This window comes from Arachis hypogaea, chromosome 13 (assembly GCF_003086295.3).
Source record: "Arachis hypogaea cultivar Tifrunner chromosome 13, arahy.Tifrunner.gnm2.J5K5, whole genome shotgun sequence".
Classification (NCBI taxonomy): Eukaryota; Viridiplantae; Streptophyta; class Magnoliopsida; order Fabales; family Fabaceae; genus Arachis; species Arachis hypogaea.
This window is the reverse complement of record NC_092048.1, coordinates 59637112-59654962: the sequence shown is the minus strand read 5'-3', so window position 1 is coordinate 59654962 and position 17851 is coordinate 59637112. Positions and strand designations below refer to the sequence as shown.

Here is a 17851-nt window from a genome sequence, read left to right as displayed (position 1 = left end):
ATGGAAGAAAACATGGAAAATCATCATGAAGAAGAGACTCACAACCATGGCAGAGGAGGTGGAGCAAATCATGCTGGGGAGGATAGAAGAGTTTTGGGCTCTTACATCAATCCAAACCCAGGTAATTGTGGAAGTAGCATCCAAAAGCCAACAATCCATGCCAACAACTTTGAACTTAAACCACAGCTCATCACCCTTGTTCAGAACAACTGTTCGTTTGGAGGAGGTGTTCAAGAAGATCCCAATCAACATTTGATCACCTTCCTGAGAATATGTGACACAGTGAAATCTAATGGTGTTCATCCTGACGCCTATAGACTGCTCTTATTTCCTTTCTCACTCAGGGACAAGGCAGCCAAGTGGCTGGAATCTTTTCCAAGGGAGAGCTTGACAATTTGGGAGGATGTGGTGAACAAATTCTTAGCAAGATTTTACCCTCCTCAACAAATGAATAGGCTGAGAGCTGAGGTTCAAACTTTTAGGCAACAAGATGGTGAGACTCTGTATGAAGCATGGGAGAGGTTCAAGGACTTAACAAGGAGGTGTCCACCTGACATGTTCAACGAATGGGTCCAGCTGCACATTTTCTATGAAGGGCTCTCTTATGAGTCAAAGAAGGCCGTTGATCATTCATCTGGAGGATCCTTGAACAAGAAGAAGACCATTGAGGAAGCCATAGATGTTATTGAAATAGTAGCAGAAAACGATTACTTCTATGCTTCCGAAAGAGGGAACACCAGAGGAGTGATGGAGCTAAACAATGTAGATGCTCTGTTGGCCCAAAACAAGCTCATTACCCAGCAGCTGGCTGACCTCACCAAGAAGATGGAGAGGAATCAAGTAGCAGCAATCTCATCTTCATTAACAACCCAAGAAGGGGTGAATGAAGAAGCAGAGGGGAGTCAGGAGCAAGCCAACTACATTGGGAATTCACCAAGGAAAAACTATGATCCATACTCCAAAACTTACAACCCTAGATGGAGAAACCACCCAAACATTGGGTGGGGAAGTGAGCAAGATCAAAACCAAGACCAGAGACGTTACAACTCCAACAACAATGCAGCTCACCAGCAATTCACCCAGAGGACATCTCAACACCCCCACAACAACACATCTCCACACACTTATCAAAACCAAAATAGCACATCTGCTCCGAATCACTCATCAATTGATGACAAACTCTCTAAGATTGAAGCCTTACTTGAAGGAATATGGCAAGAGATTCAAGAAAATAAGGTGTTCAAAGAGGAGGTGCGAGCCAATATTAAGAACCAGGGAGAGACCATTAGGAAGCTGGAATTCCAGGTGGGATATTTAGCTGAGAAGATTCCCAAACCTACTGATAGCTTCCCAAGTGACACGGAGAAAAACCCCAAGGGAGAAGCAAAGAAAGTAAGATGGGAAAATTGCAAAATGGTCACTACAAGTGATCAAGAGATTGAAGACAAGCAAGGCAAAATGTGCAAACAACCTGAAAACAACTCAACAAAGGAGGAGGATAGAGATCACAAAGAACCAGAAATCTCACAACAAGAGCTGTTGAAGCTCTATGCACCATTCCCTCAACTGCTCAATGGTGCTGTGGGAAAAAGAATATACTCAAGGTTCCTAGACTTGTTTGCATCTCTGCATGTGAACATACCATTCATCAAGGCAATTCAACAAATGCCTGCATTCATCAAGTATATGAAGGAACTTCTTCCCAAGAAAAGCTCACTCAAGGGAGGGCAGACTATAGTGATGAACAAGGAATGTAGTGCCCTTATTCAACCTGAGTTGCCTACGAAAAGAAGAGACCCAGGGAGTTTTCACATCCCTTGTGCCATAGGCGAAACTATGTTCGATAGAGCACTATGTGATTTGGGGGCCAGCATCAACTTACTACCTTTATCCCTGGTGAAGAGGCTTCAGATTAATGAGATAATGCCCACAGATGTAATCATCAGACTGGCTGACAAAACTCAAAAGCAAGTAATAGGAGTGGTAGAAAATGTGTTGCTAAAGGTTGGGAAATACTTTCTCCCAACAGACTTTGTCATTCTGGACATGGAAGAGACTCACACTCACCCAATCATATTGGGAAGACCATTCCTAGCTACGGCCAGAGCACTTATCGATGTAGAGAAAGGGGAGCTAATATTGAGAATCCATGATGAACGACTCAGCTTCAATGTCTTCAAACTCTCACAAGAAACAGATCGAGAGGACAAGGAACTAAGCACAAACGATAAGGAGACACTGAAGGAGGAGACAAGCACTGAAGCACAGCCAGTTCATTCTGAAAAGTGGGCTTTAACGTGAAGCAAGAAGGGGCACACTGGAACGTTAGTGACAATGTTGAGTGTCACTAACGTTCTCGAAGGTTAACAAGGCAACGTTAAAAGCCACGTTAACCTAGTTAACGTGGGTTTTAACGTGAGGAAAAGGGGTGCATTGGAACGTTAGTGACAATGTTAAGTGTCACTAACGTTCTCGAACTTATATTCTCACTAAATATTAACACCCCTAACGTCCTGAACTAAAGTCTCCGCCCACTTCGCACTTTCTCTCTGCAAGTAAAGCCAAGCCCAAATAAAGAAAGGAACTGCTTCAAACTCAAGATCCAAAGGCCCAAGACTTGAAGAATCACACTAGAAGCTAAGAAGAGTAGTATATATAGGAGTAGCTTTGAATTGAAAAGAAGTTCTGGAGGCTGGGAAAAAGGAGAACTACTCCCTGTATTTTACTTTCTTTGCAGTTTCTAGTTTTCTGATGTATTCTCCATCTTTGTTTTCATTTTCAAGAGCTATGAACAACTAAACCCCTTTCATTGGGTTAGGGAGCTCTGTTGTAATTTGATGGATCAATACTAATTTTCATTATTCTTCTTCTATCTTTCCTCTTGATTTTACTTGAAAGCTTTCGATCTTCATCCAATTGAGTAGTTATCTTGGAAGAGAAGCTATTCAAACTTGGATCTCTTTTGAACCTTGAAAGAGGAATGAAGAGATCAAGCTAGAAATGCTTTCTCATGCTGGACGAAATTGGGTTTGGATGGGTATGTGACTATAACTCTCTCAATACTTGATTTGGGAAATGCATGTGGTATAATCAGTGACCATACTTCATCTCTTCTCATGAGCAATTGACCAAGGAATTGGCTATTGATCAAGATTTGAGAGATTGAATTGTAAGAAATTGTAATTCAATCACTTAAGATTGCCAAGGAGATCAATGAGTGCATTGATTGAGGAAGAGATGAAAATGAACTTGATCTGGAGAATTCCAACATCTCCTAAGCCCAATGAACTTCCCATCTCTGATCTTACCCATTCTCTTTAATTTCGGCCATTTACTTTTATGAGCAAATCCCCCATTCCCATTTACAATTCTGCAATTTATTTTCAGTCATTTACTTCCAGTCCTTTAATTCTAGCATTTACTTTTCCGTTATTTACATTCCCGCCATTTTTATTTTCTGCAACTCTCAACCCAAATTCTGGATTCGCTCAACTAGAACATTCTTCTAATTAAAGTTGCTTGATCAATCAATCCCTGTGGGATTCGACCTCACTCTATTGTGAGTTTTTACTTGACGACAAATTCGGTACACTTGCCGAAGTGAGATTTGTTGAGAGACAAGTTTTTCGTGCATCAGAGGTTGACGTTCAACTTATCTCTAATGCAAGGAGATCCTCATCCTTACACTAGGAGAGTTAACTTTGATCATAGATTGGATCAAGTTCTCTCAGATATCTGTGTGGAAGGAGCACAGTGGAAAAGGGATTCCCAAGGCAATCCCATTCAACTAAGAAGGCTTAACCTAAAGCCCATAGCTAGAGTATGGTTGGAATTCATCCAAAGATCCATCATTCCCACAAGCAATCGATCAGAAGTGACTGTTGACAGAGCCATCATGATCCATTGCATCATGATTGGAAGTGAGGTGGAAGTACATGAGGTGATTCCTCAAGAATTGTATAAGGTAGCTGAGAAGCCTCACACCAATGCAAGGTTGGCATTCCCACACCTTTTTTGTCATCTATGCAATTCAGCTGGAATTGTCATAAATGGAGATATCTCCTTTAGGGAGGATAAGCCCATCACTAAGAAGAGGATGGAGCAAACTAGAGAGCATGCACAAGAGCCCGTGCATCCACTTCAGCATGAAATCCCTGAGATGCCTCAAGGGATGTATTTTCCTCCTCAAAGCTATTGGGATCAATGGCACACTTCACTTGGAGAAATAAGCACTAACATGGAGCAATTGAGGTTTGAGCATCAAGAGCATGCTACCACCCTCAATGAAATAAGAGAAGACCAAAGAGCCATAAGGGAAGAACAAAGGGCTATGAGGGAAGAACAACAAAGGCAAAGGAGTGACACAGAAGAGATCAAGCATCACATTGGATCCTCAAGGAGGAGCACTAGCCACCACCATTAAAGGTGGATTCATTCTCTTTTACCTCGTTTCCTGTTTTATTTTTCTGTTTTCTATTATGTTTTATCTGTTCTCTTTTTTTTGTTGCATGGTCATTCGCATTGATGTCTTAAAGTTGTAAAATGTTTCATATATCTCTCACCTTGCTTAAAAAAAAAATTTATCTAAAAAGAATTGAGAGATGCATGAATTTTAAGTTTAAAATAAGAATAGTTTAATTATTTTGATGCAGTGACATTGCTTTTATTTTCTGAATGTATGAATAAACAATGCATATTTGAAGTTGGAATTTTAGAATGTTGGCTCTTAAAAGAATAAAGAAAAAAGAAAAGTATTATTGGTAATCTGAAAAATCTCTAAAATTGATTATTGAAGCAAGAAAAAGCAGCAAAAAGAAAAAGAAAAAGCTTGCATGCAAAAAAAAAGGCGAAAAAAATTAATAAAAGAAAAAGAAAGCAGAAAAAGCTAATAGCTCTTTAAATCAAAAGGCAAGAGCAAAAAGCCAATAACCCTTTAAACCAAAAGACAAGGGTAAAAGGATCCAAGGCTTTGAGCATCAGTGGATAGGAGGGCCTAAAGGAATAAAATTCTGGCCTAAGCGGCTCATCAAGCTGTCCTTAACCATGTGCTTGTGGCGTGAAGGTGTCAAGTGAAAAGCTTGAGACTGAGCGGTTAAAGTCGTGATCCAAAGCAAAAAAAGTGTGCTTAAGAACTCTGAACACCTCTATCTGGGGACTCTAGCAAAGCTGAGTCACAATCTGAAAATGTTCACCTAGTTAAAGTGTCTGTGGCATGTATGTATCCAGTGGTAATACTGGAAAACAAAGTGCTTAGGGTCACGGCCAAGACTCTAAAAAGTTGTGTTTAAGAATAAAAAAGAGCTAAACTAAGAGAGTCGATAATATTATCTGGATTCTAAGTTCCTAAAGATGCCAACACTTTTGAGTTTCAATGGATAGCGAGATGCCAAAACTATTCAGAAGCAAAAAGCTACTAAGTCCTGCTCATCTAATTGAAACTGAGCTTCGTTAGAAACTTTGAAATTTATTGTATCTTAATTTTCTTTTTATCCTACTATGTTTTTAGTTGCTTGGGGACAAGCAACAGTTTAAGTTTGGTGTTGTGATGAGCGGATATTTTATACGCTTTTTGGCATCATTTTCATATAGTTTTTAGTGTGTTTTGTTTAGTTTTTATTAAGTTTTTATAGGTTTTAGTATTAAATTCACATTTTTGGATTCTACTATGAGTTTTTATATTTTTGTACAATTTTAGGTAATTTATGGCTGAAGTTGAGGAGTTGGAGCAAAAGTCTTATTCAGAGACAGAGAAAGCACTGCAGATGCTGTTTGGATCTGACCTACTTGCACTCAGAAGAGCTTTTTTGGAGATACAGAAGTCTAAATGGAGCTTTCTCACTACAAGAAAAATACCCATTCAGGTACACTTGAAAAGTGTAGCCAAAAGTGAAAAAAAATGATGCCTTAGGCTACGGCTACGCTTTTTGGGCTACGGCTACGCTTTTTGGGGTGATTCCTATTCGGCCGTTGCCTATTCTCAAAGGCTACGCTTTTCTGCACCAAGGGCTACGCTTTTGGCGTTTGGGAATAGGCTACGCTTTTCAAGTGATGCTGTCCAGGACCAAAGGCTACGCTTTTCAGCTTCCATTTTTGTCAGAATAGGCTACGCTTTTCAATACCTACTGCATCACCTGTAAAGCGTAGCCACATTGTATACCATGGCTACTTTTTATAAGTGTAGCCTTAGGTCCCTCTTTTTTTTTGTATACTATAGCTACTGTATATAAGTTTAGCCTTAGGTCTCTTTTTTTTCTGTATAATATATATATATATATATATATATATATATTAATACAACATAATAGTTAATATGATTACATGTATAATAATTCTGTATTTTTATTTAAATGAGTTGAATATTATAAAATAAAAATAAATACATAATTATACTAAATAATTTCTTTAAATAACAAAAATTATCTCTAACCAAAATATATTTATAATAATAATCCAAAAGTACTAGAATGAAGTTAATTGTAAAAATTCATACATCTCACACTAAAGTAAGCATAGCCATATCAAAATAACCATAATATTACTTAGAATTTACTACTAATACTCTACAAAAAAACATATCCTACATATATAAGTATCTTCTAATAAAAGTCATTAGTCAACTATACATGTAAATATTTTAAACAGTACTCTATCTTAGCCAATAAACCACAATAATAATCAGCTTAATTTCCATTGCTTAATCTTCATTGCTTAAAAAGACAACCTAGAAGAAGGTGGAAATTAGGGCAGAACCGGATAGCACAGGGCAGAATAGCAGAGCAGGCGGAATCGAAGAAGGCAAAAGCTTGTTCTTTGGATAGAAACAGGACAGATCAATTAAATAAGTGCAGTATCTGAAATAAACAAATGCAGATCAATTATTTCATCTAACATTACAGTTCTATCCGTCTGATCAAGAGAAAAAGCACAATAATATTAAAAATGTTAGAACAATTCAGTGTTATTGTCTTTTTAATGAAACAGAGGGCGGTCATGCAAACAGAGCAAAACTACCTTCAAAGAAATTATTAAAAGAAATATCCCCTGAAACCAGTAGATTAATTTCAAGCTTCAAGAAGTATAAAAAATTTAATACACATCAAGTCAAAATATGTGGGCATGGTATCCCTCTTTTTATCCTTTTCAAGCATGTTTTTGTTATTTATGCTCAATGAAACAATTGCATGAAAAGTGGATCAGGAGATTTAATCTATATGTGGAGTTGCGGACAAGCACAATCTTAAACTGATTTGACAACTCAATAGGTCCAGAGGCAGATGCCATATTCTAAATCCAAAGAACACATTTACTCATTTATATGAAAATAATTTTCAAGGTGCCAATTCGCTACATAAATTACATTATATATATATATGCAAATATCATATCTACTGGAACAATATATTGACAGGGAAAAGACCAGAAGACTAAAACGAATACAGATCCTCCATATTTCTATGAAAATGGCTACTTCCTTCTATTGTATTTTCTATCAAATCTTCCTATTGAAAGACAAAAAATTGGAGGAAAAGTAAAAGATATTGTTTCTTAGGCCATATATAGAAAAGCAAACCAACCCCTTGATATAAGTAATAACATCTATTTTAGTATTTATATTGTAAAAAGAAAGATAAGACCTATGATAGGCAATAGTGTTAGTGGAGATCTGATGAGCTAAAGAAGTAGTGAATGAACGATACCTACAATGCGGACAAAATGGCCAAATGCACACCATGAAAAGACCCATTTTTGTTTTAGGAGAAAGACATGAATACACTTATTCACAAGTTGATAATAAACTAAAATGTAGCATTATCATTTACAATTTCAAGCCAGAAAGGAAAGTGGGGGATGATAATAGATATATCTCTATAAATGTCAACATAATACACCATCTTTTCTCACTTTTTTTGGCTACACAAGACAATATTCCTTTCCTTTTGTACTATTTCACTATTGCTAATATTAAAGAGGATCACAAACTGCATTAGAACAGTTACATACCTTGTTGACACTTGAAACTAGTTCTTGTAGAGCCCTGATTCTTTCTGCTATTCTTTCTTTGCGCAACTGTAACCATAATGTAACATGAAGAACTGAGGTACAAAATAAACACCCCGTCTTTAAATTTTAACACCATAACCAGCAGACAGCATGTATTTGTGCAAATATCCCAAAGCTCACCCGTTCAGCTATACTGTGTGGGTCTGTAGCCTGTCCTCTTCTAGCCCGCACCCTAGGACGCATTGTTAGAGGATGTGGAGCTGCCGGAATAGTAGTAGGCATTGGTTGGCCATGAAAAACCTGTTAAAAGATTACAGATGATCAGGGGGGCCAAAATAAGGGGGGTGAGGAAACTAAAACAGCAACTCCTCCTCTGCCTCTTAGTGATCACAGCAGTATGGAGAAGGTGTAAATAAACTTGCACTAAATCGTAATCCTGAAATGTTCAAACCATTCCATCAAAATTTATAACACCAACTTACACCTATAAGTCAACACCTACAACAATGATTCAACAATAATAGTCAGCACAAGTGCAGAGTTTATCAATAGCTAGTTGCTCAAATCAAGAAGCACTGAAGCACACACTGCAATAAGTTTTTCCCCCCTGCTGTCTGACCTCGAATAAAGGGGAAAAGAAAAACCAAAGATGACCATCCTGAAACAATAATTTGGTTTCCATAACAGCCATGGAATAACCCTGCCTTGCTCTTTATTTTTTCAAAACTACAACATGCTTTCTTTCCCAACTTCATTTTCAAGGAATTTTGAAAGTGATTCTAATTAGTTAAAAAACTGCCACATGCAATTGTATTTTAGTTCCAGTTCGGAACTCAAAACCCTGCCTTGAAAAAAAACAAATATTGAATGCATTTGAGCTAATTTTCTGTTACGCAAAGCGAGAGAGAGAGAGAGAGAGGGACAGGGTGTTTACATTCTTAGCTCTGGCATCAAGGACATCATCGCGAAAGTGCTTGCCGCTACCGGAGGCCTCTTTTGGTGGCTTCAAGAAGCCTACTCCTGGTGCTGCTGCTCTATCGGCTCCTTTCCCTTTGTCCAAGCTGAGACCTAGCTGGTAAAGACAAATGCAAAAGTAGCATGTCTAGTAGTATTTTTCCCACATTCCAATCTTTAATCCATTTTCAAATCATAGTTTTTTCAAATATCTGACCTAAAGATATGCTTTGATCATCAATGGTGCACAAGCTAATTATGCTCTCACCTCAGTAGATTGTTGGAAAGCAGTAGCCTCCCTCAGGTAGATGCCCCGTGAAGAAGGATCTACAATCAGTAATCATGAGCATAAGGGAATTAATATTTTTCTTAAGTTTTCCCTTGTGTCCAATTGAATTAATATTTCAATGAACAAAAATTTTTATCGTTGTTGTGAAAGCCAATACTCTTTTCCCTAACTTCTTCCAGTTTTTACTTGTGTCTTATCATGAGCATTCTAATTCTTAATAAATAACAGAATATCAGAAACAATTTCCCCCAAATGAGTTAGTTATTTATAAGTACAAAACAGGCAAAAAAATAATCTGTTAAACCACGCATCTTCATCAACAACAACATTCATGTTATCAAATCACAATTCACAAACCCATATTTCACAGATTAAAACCCCCAAATTAAAACCCTTAAAATCGGAACCCTAAACCTCTGAAATTGCAGAACCAAATAGAAATCAATAAATACATACTCAACGATGTGAGCACAGAGAAGACGATGATGAGAAGAATGGTGAAGAAGAGCGATGGTCAGTGCAGCAACAGCGATGATCAACATCGACGGTGACTGGCGGTGACTGGTTACTGGGTGGCGACAATCACCAGCGACGGTGAGAAACCGAGAATGGCAAAACTGAAAGGGGAAGGACGATGAGAAGCGAAGAGATGACGATGCTGAGAGCGGCGCAGCTCAGTGCAGTAGGGCGAAGAGGAACGACGGTTAGTGGCGATAGTGAGTGTTGTGTGTGGTTCTTCGCGATGGTGAGAGGGTTTCAGAAAGGGGATAAAGGCACTGTGATAACAAAAATTTCAGAGAGGGTTTCAGAGAGGGTTCTTCGTGATGATGAGTGATGAGTTTTGGAAGGAACAAAGGCACTGTGGTTCGTGTGGTTCTAGAAAGGGGATAAAGGCGCTGTGATTCACTAAGTGTTGTGAGTTTTAGAAAGGGAATAATGAGCTTTGGTGGGAACAAAAATTTCACTAAGTGTTGTGAGTTTGTTTTCAATTGGGAAAAAGAGGGAAGGCATCACTTTTGAAGCGCACCCAAAACTTAACTAATAGGCTACCGTCAAAAAGCGTTCTCTTTGATACAAAAAGTGGACCCATAGATATTAACATACGGCTACGCTTTATAAGTGATTTCTATAATACCTAAGGCTACACTTTTTAAATGATGCCAGAATTGTGTTTCCTTTTATCTAAAAAAAGGCAACACTGAGAAAAGCGTAGCCTATGAATAGGCTATGCTTTTCAAATGTAGCTTAAAAAAAGTGTGGCTAAATGGATATTTTTCTTGTAGTGTCTCAATGGCTATGGAAAGCTGACTTCCAGAGCTTTCCAGAAATGTTTAATAATCCATACTTTTCTTCAGATTAGAAGGCCTAAAACTGGTGTCCAACGCCAGTTTCCTGCCCCCTTCCAGGCATCCAGCGTCCAAAGAGCAGAGACCAGCGTCCAAACGCCCAAAGAGGACCCCCTAGCCAACTTTTCTTGCCCTAGGAGCCTCATATCACGTGGATCCCATCAAAGCTCATCCCAAACACTCACCAAGTGGGTCCCGTAAGTGGATTTTAGCATTAAATAGATAGTTTTACCCTTACTAGTCATCTATTTAGTATTTACAGTGTATTTTACATAATCATTCAGACATCACGCATACTTTACACATTATTTTCGAGTTTTACTTTGTATTTCCTTTTAGTATGAGTTTTAAACCTCCTAGGTTGAGGGGATGAGCCATACTGAGTCTTATGAATTAATAAAAGTATTACTATTTCTTCTTCGATCCGTGTTTGATTTAATTCTAAGATGTATACCCAATCTTCAACATGGTGAATAGGATGATCAGTGACAATCAGCTCTGTTCATCATACTAAGATGAATGTGCCTGACAAACACCCGCGTCTACTTGGGTTCGTGTGAATACGTGACTAGAAAGCACGAGCCAACAACTATGTTTATACATCTCTCAGATGGCTAATCCACGACTTCATTGGGGACTTTTCGAGACACCAGTTCAGCCGATTTCCAGGGAGATTAGGGTCTCCGTGGTATAGGCTAGAATCCAAAGAAGCAGCATTCTCTGATTTGGAAGATTCGACCTTGTCTGTGGCGTTTTGAGTAGGATCGCCAGGAGAATGAACTGCTAAGAGCTTCACGCTTCGTCAAATTGGATGACCACGACCAATGGCATTCAATCTGTAGCAAAGGAGATCAATGACCACAGCCCATGGCATTGATCACATACAGCCTACCATAGAAGAAATCACTCACAGGCAAAGAAGATAGTAATACAAGAGTTAATTCAGAAAGACAAAGCAACTCCGATCCTCAACTACATTCCTATTACTGATTGCCCTTAAATCAATCCAACTGACTCCACTCCAATTTACAAATTCAAATTATGAATATTTTCCCCTTTTTCATAAAAACACAACCTTCTGATTCGCCTGACTAAGACCTGCAAGATAACCATAGCTTGCTTCAAACCACAATCGTCGTAGGTTCGACCCTGACTCGCTCAGGTATTACTTGGACGACCCAGTGCACTTGCTGGTACAGCTGTACGGACTGTGGGGATTCATGCACCACCCTCAAAGGAGAAGAATGATCAAAATTAATCGTAGTACTTTGAAATAATGACGACCTGTTTGCATGGAAACCTGCCGACATGCTTAGAATAGACCTAGAAGTCCTTTGTCACAAGCTGGCTATCAACAAGGCAATCCAACCTGCCCAGAAGAAAAGAAACCTCATAACAGAAAAAATGCAAGCAACCTTAGAGGAAACAAAGAAGCTTCTCAACGCAGGTTTCATCAAAGAGATCCGCTTTACCACATGGCTATCCAACGTGGTAATGGTAAGAAAAAGCTCAGGTAAATGGCGCATGTGCGTCGACTTTACAAACCTAAATAAGGCTTGCCCTAAAGATGCGTATCCGCTACCTTGCATTGATAAATTAGTAGACAATGCTTCTGGTTTTAATAGTTTAAGCTTTATAGATGCATACTCTGGGTATAACCAGATCCTTATGCACCCAGAAGACCAAAGCAAAACAGCTTTCATTACAGAACATGGAAATTTTTATTTTAAGATAATGCCATTTGGTCTAAAGAATGCAGGTGCAACATATCAAAGACTAATGGACAAAGTATTCCAATAACAAATAAGTCAGAACATGAAAATCTACGTAGACGATATGGTAGCAAAAACACCAGCAGGAGGCTCACATTGTGACGACTTATCAGAAATCTTCGACCAAGTCCGAGCCTACAACATGAGGCTCAACACAGAAAAATGTGATTTCGGGGTCAAAGGAGGAAATTAAAATTCCTTGGATTTGTGCTGACCTCATGAGGAATTGAAGCAAATCTAGAAAAATGTGATGCTATACTAAACATGGCAAGCCCGAAAACAATAAGTACAGCAACTAGCAGGGAGGGTGGCTGTACTGTCGCGTTTCCTACCCGCAATAACAAACTGATCATACTATTTTTTCCAAATAATTTTCAAGAACAGAAAATTTACATGAACAGAGGAGTGCAAAAATGCTTTTGCCGAGCTAAAACAGCTCATATCATCACCTCCGATACTCCAGAGACCAAAAGCAGGTAAACCATTACATTTATACCTATCAATATCTAACCATGCTATTAGTTCCATTCTAATTATTGAAACAGGGAAAACACAGAGGCCCATGTATTTCATCAGCAGAGTACTACAGCCAACAAAGACAAGATACCCAAAGATAGAACAATTGGCACTAGCCCTAGTCACTACAGTAAGGAGACTAAGGCACTATTTTCAGAGCCATACAATAATAGTACGAACTGACCAACCCTTGAGGTAAATACTAACCAGGCCCGAGCTAGCTAGACGACTAATCAAGTGGTCTATCGAGTTCTCCAAATTCGATATTCAATACCAATCATGAAAGGCACTGAAGTCACAAATATTGGCCGATTTCGTCTTAAAAATGACTACCGAAACACAACCTGTAGAGCCGAGTTGGAATCTACACGTAGATGGGTCATCAAACCAAGTAGGAAGTAGAGCAGGCATACTATTAAAAGGAGACAAAGTGATAGCCGAACAATCACTACAATTCTCTTTTGCAGCAAGCAACAACCAAGCAGAATATAAGGCTCTATTAGCAAGGTTAGAGCTTGCCTAACAACTTTAAATACCTCGGATCGCACCTACTGCGACTCCTTACTAGTGGTGCAACAAATCAAAGGTGACTTCCAGGTAAAAGATCCTTTGTTGGAGAAGTATTGGCTCCTAACAAAGGATCTCATTTCAAAATTTGATAAATTTGAGATTATCCATGTAAACCGAAAATAAAACACTAGAGCCGATGTATTGTCTAAATAGCTACTACTAGACCAACAACACACACACCAGCACTATCATAATTAACACTTGAGAAACCCAGTTTTGAACTAACATGCATATCGAGCATTATTCAGATGAGAGACTGGAAGACACCTTTCGTTGAGTATATTAATGCAGGAACTATCCCATGAGAAGAAACAAACCCACATCTTTTCTGAAGAAGAGCAAGCTTCTACACAGTGATAAAAAATATGCTATACAGACGAGGATATTTACAACCACTCCTCAAATGCATCAGTAAAGACGACGCCGATGTGGTCATGGCAAAGACGCATGAAGGAGTATGCGAAAACCACATAGGAGGTCGAGCTTAGCCGCCAAGATCCTACGAACAGGATATTATTGGCCAACAATGAAAAGAGACTGTATAGCTAAAGTCAAGGCATGTGATGATTGCCAAAAGCATACCACAATGTCAACAATGCCAGCAGATAAGTTGCACACCATAGAGGTAAGTTGGCCTTTTGACAGGTGGGGACTAGACATCCTTGGACCTTTCCCAAAAGTTCCAGAACAGATAAAATTTCTTTTAGTATCAATAGATTATTTCTCCAAATGGATAGAGGTAAAACCATTAGCACGAATAACAACAGAAAAAGAGAGATCTTTCCTATGGAAAAACATCATATGTAGGTATGGTATTCCAAGGGAAATAATTTCACATAATGGCAGACAATTCACTAAACCATAAGCTTGCCTCATTTTTACAAAATTTTAATATCAAACATCACTTTAGCTCAATTGAGCACCCACAAACAAATGGAAAAGTAGAAGCAGCTAACCGAATTATATTGCAGGTGCGAATGAGCCGACCTTATCAAAGAAGTCCTCTGGAGCTACAACATAATGATGCACCACTATTTCTTGATACATTTTGTGTGTAATTGAGATGATTTTATTAACATTCTATCACACTTATCCATAGAAAATGCATGGTTTTGTATTTCCTTCCTAGTTTTGCTTGATGGTTAAAAACATGCGTTTTAGGCCCTAAATAGGCTATATTTTGATCTCTCCCTGTTACCATTCGATGATGTGATCTATTTGTTGAGTGATTTCAGAGCCTATAGGGGCAGGAATGGTCTAGAAGAGGGAAAGAAAGTATGCATAAATGGAAGGAGCATGAAAAATGGAGTTTTAGAGTACAGCCGACGCGCACGCGTGGGAGCTGGATCTTGCATTGGCGCGCGAGAAGGGACGCGTATGCATGGCTGACCAGATTTCTCATCAACACGTATGCGTGAGACGCGCACGTGACCTCTTTAATGAAAATGTGGCTGGCAATTTCAGAGAAGCTCATGGCCTAATTATGGGTAGAATTCTGGCGGGAAAAGATTAAAAAACCAAGGATTGAAGGAGAACACATCTTTTACTCATTGTGAGTTACTTACTTTTGGAAGTTACATTTTTAGAGAGAGAAACTCCAACTTCTCTCTAGGTTTTTGGCTTTCTCAATCCTAATTGTACTTGGATCCTTTGGTGAGATCTGAATTTGATTCAATTTTACATTGCTCTAGATTGTAGATCATCTTCTTCTACTCTCAATTTAGTATTCTTTTTACTCTAGCATTGTAGATCTTGGATCTAGACCTTGTTACTTGTTAATTGTTTAATTGTTGTTAATTGTTGTTAATTGTTAATTGTTGTTAATTGTTTGATTGTTGTTAATTGTTGCAATAGATAGCTTTAATTCACATTCTTTTCTCCATTTCATGATGTCTTCCATTATTGCTCACCAAATGCTTGATAAAATGTCAACTATAGCTATGGAGTAGTTCTTCACTCTTGGCTTAGGGGTTGGGTAATTGGAGACGCTTGAATTATCAAGGTATTTTGTTGATTGACAATTGAAAATTGCTAATTGATTTGAATAACACTAACTCTAGTCTCTCTCTAGGATTAGACTAAAACTTGTGAACTCAAATTGATTATCTTCACTTGACTTTCCTTCATAGTTAGAGGTTAACTAAGTGGAGCAATGATCAATTGATGTCACAATTGATGGAGATAATAATGATAGGATTTCCAATTCTCAACCCTAGCCAAGGCACTTATATTGATTGATTATCATTCACTCTTGCTTGATTTCACATGCTCGTGTCCCTTAGTTTCATTGTTATTTGTTCATTACTTTTATGCAAGCTTTTTTACATTACTTGTATTCAACCTCAACACCAAGAGACTCCTAGCCAATAATGTGCACCTTAGGGCAACTCCTAGGGAGAACGACTCGAGACTAATGCTCTCGATTATCAATTTGAATTGTGGACACACACTTTCTTTGTTTGATGCATTATAGCTTCTTGGTCTAGACTAAACACGACATAATTCCATTGGATAATTCTATACCGACAAAATATAGCTCATCAAAATGGTGCCGTTGCCGGGGAGTTGCAAATGTGTGCCATATTGTTGGTTAGTATAAATATGTGGATATGTGAATACTTGCATTCTTCATTGATTGTTTGCTAGTTCAATTGTTAGTTAGGATTAATCTTTGTTCAGTGCATCTCTTTTGTCATGAGCTCTATGCCTCTTTCATTGAATGACACGTTCACTCCCGGATCCGAGCTTAGCCACTTTTGATCCCGAAATTGAGAGAACTTTGCTCCATATTAGGCAAGCTCAGAGAAGGTTAGCCTTTGGAGGTGGTGAAAGGGTTCCTACCAATTCACTAACCTTATCCGAGGTTGAATCGGAATCATCATTCGAAGATGGAATGGTATACTCTTCCATCGATACTACTAATACTTCTTCTATTGATCTAGGTAGCGAAACCATGGCTGCTCCAAGGAGAGTTACTCATAAGGAAGCTGGTGCTCCGGACTTTGTTCTTCAATGATGCACGGAAACTTGTCTCTCAACAATTTTCCTTCGGTAAGTATACCGAATTGTCGTCAAGTAAAAACTCACAATAGAGTGAGGTTGAATCCCACAGGGATTGATTGGTCAAGCAACTTTAATTGGAAGAATGTTCTAGTTGAGCTAAGCGGAATTTGGTTTGAGAGTTGCAGGAAATTAAATGGCAGGAAAGTAAATAGCAGAAAATGTAAATGCTGGAAGTAAAGAGCTGAAAATAATGGCAGTAAGTAAATTGTAGAATTGTAAATGGGAATGGGGAAGATACTCATAAAAGTAAATTGCAGAAATTAAAGAGAATGGGTAAGATCAGAATGGGGAATTCATTGGGATTAGGAGATGTTGCATTCTCCGGATCAAGTTCATTTTTATCTCTTCCTCAATCAACGCGTTCATTGATCTCCTTGGCAATCTTAAGTGATCGAATTACAATTCCTTGTAATTCAATCTCTCAAATCTAGATCAATAGCCAATTCCTTGGTCAATTGCTCATGAGAAGAGATGAAGTATGGTCACTGATTATACCACATGCATTCCCAAATCAAGTGTTGGTAGAATTATAGTCACCATATCCTTCCAACCCCAATTTGGTCTAACATGAGAAAGCATTTCTAGCATGATCTCTTCATTCCTCTTCCATGGTTCAGAAGAGATCCAAGTATGAATAGCTTCTTTTCCAAGATAACTACCCAATTGGATAAAGATTGAAAGCTTTCTAGTAAAATCAAGAGAAAAGATAAAAGAAGAGTAATGAAAACTAATATCGATCCATCAAATTACAATAGAGCTCCCTAACCCAATGAAAGGGGTTTAGTTGTTCATAGCTCTAGAAATGGAAAACAGAGATGGAAAATACATTATGAAAAGTAGACTAGAAGTGCAGAGAAAGTAAAATTATACAGAGAGTAGTTCTCAAATTTCCAACCCCCGTAAAAGCCTTTTTTTTAATTCAAAACTACCCCTATATATACTGCTCTTTTGATCTTCTAGTTGGTTCTTCAAGTCTTGGATATGGGCCTTTAGATCTTGAGTTTGAAGCAGTTACCCTCTTCAGTGGGCTTAGCTTTACTTGTAGAGAGAAAGTGTGAAGTAGGCAGGGTGTTTAGCTCAGGACGTTAGTGGCGTTAACGTTAAGTGAGAGTGTGGACTCGAGAACGTTAGTGACAATCACCTTTTTCACTAACGTTCCTAACCAAGGATGATCTACGTTAACTTCAACGTTAGTGGCACTAGTGTGACCACTAACGTTGCCTCTTGGTCTTTCGCACACGTTATTGGGACTCACCTTTTCCAATAACTTTGAGAGTCCTCCCTTCCCCTACGTTAGAGTCCACGTTAACTTAGTTAACGTGGCTCTTAACGTAAGCTTG

General features: G+C 38.4%; 1 protein-coding gene and 1 non-coding gene across 2 annotated transcripts; both read right to left on the bottom strand.

Moving 5' to 3' along the window:
* Positions 1 to 453: 453 nt before the first annotated feature.
* On the bottom strand, positions 454 to 557 carry LOC112739930 (small nucleolar RNA R71). The gene has a single exon (XR_003170864.1). It is a non-coding gene; the product is annotated as a small nucleolar RNA R71 (small nucleolar RNA).
* A 6277-nt stretch (positions 558 to 6834) lies between these two features.
* Positions 6835 to 9786, bottom strand: LOC114924986 (transcription factor UNE12-like). Its single transcript, XM_029291237.1, has 6 exons — positions 9717 to 9786; positions 9224 to 9282; positions 8936 to 9073; positions 8182 to 8301; positions 8002 to 8067; positions 6835 to 6906 (listed from the first exon to the last, which is right to left on the bottom strand). The coding sequence occupies exons 1-6, from the start codon at positions 9784 to 9786 to the stop codon at positions 6835 to 6837; spliced, it is 525 nt and encodes a 174-aa protein (XP_029147070.1).
* Positions 9787 to 17851: the final 8065 nt, after the last annotated feature.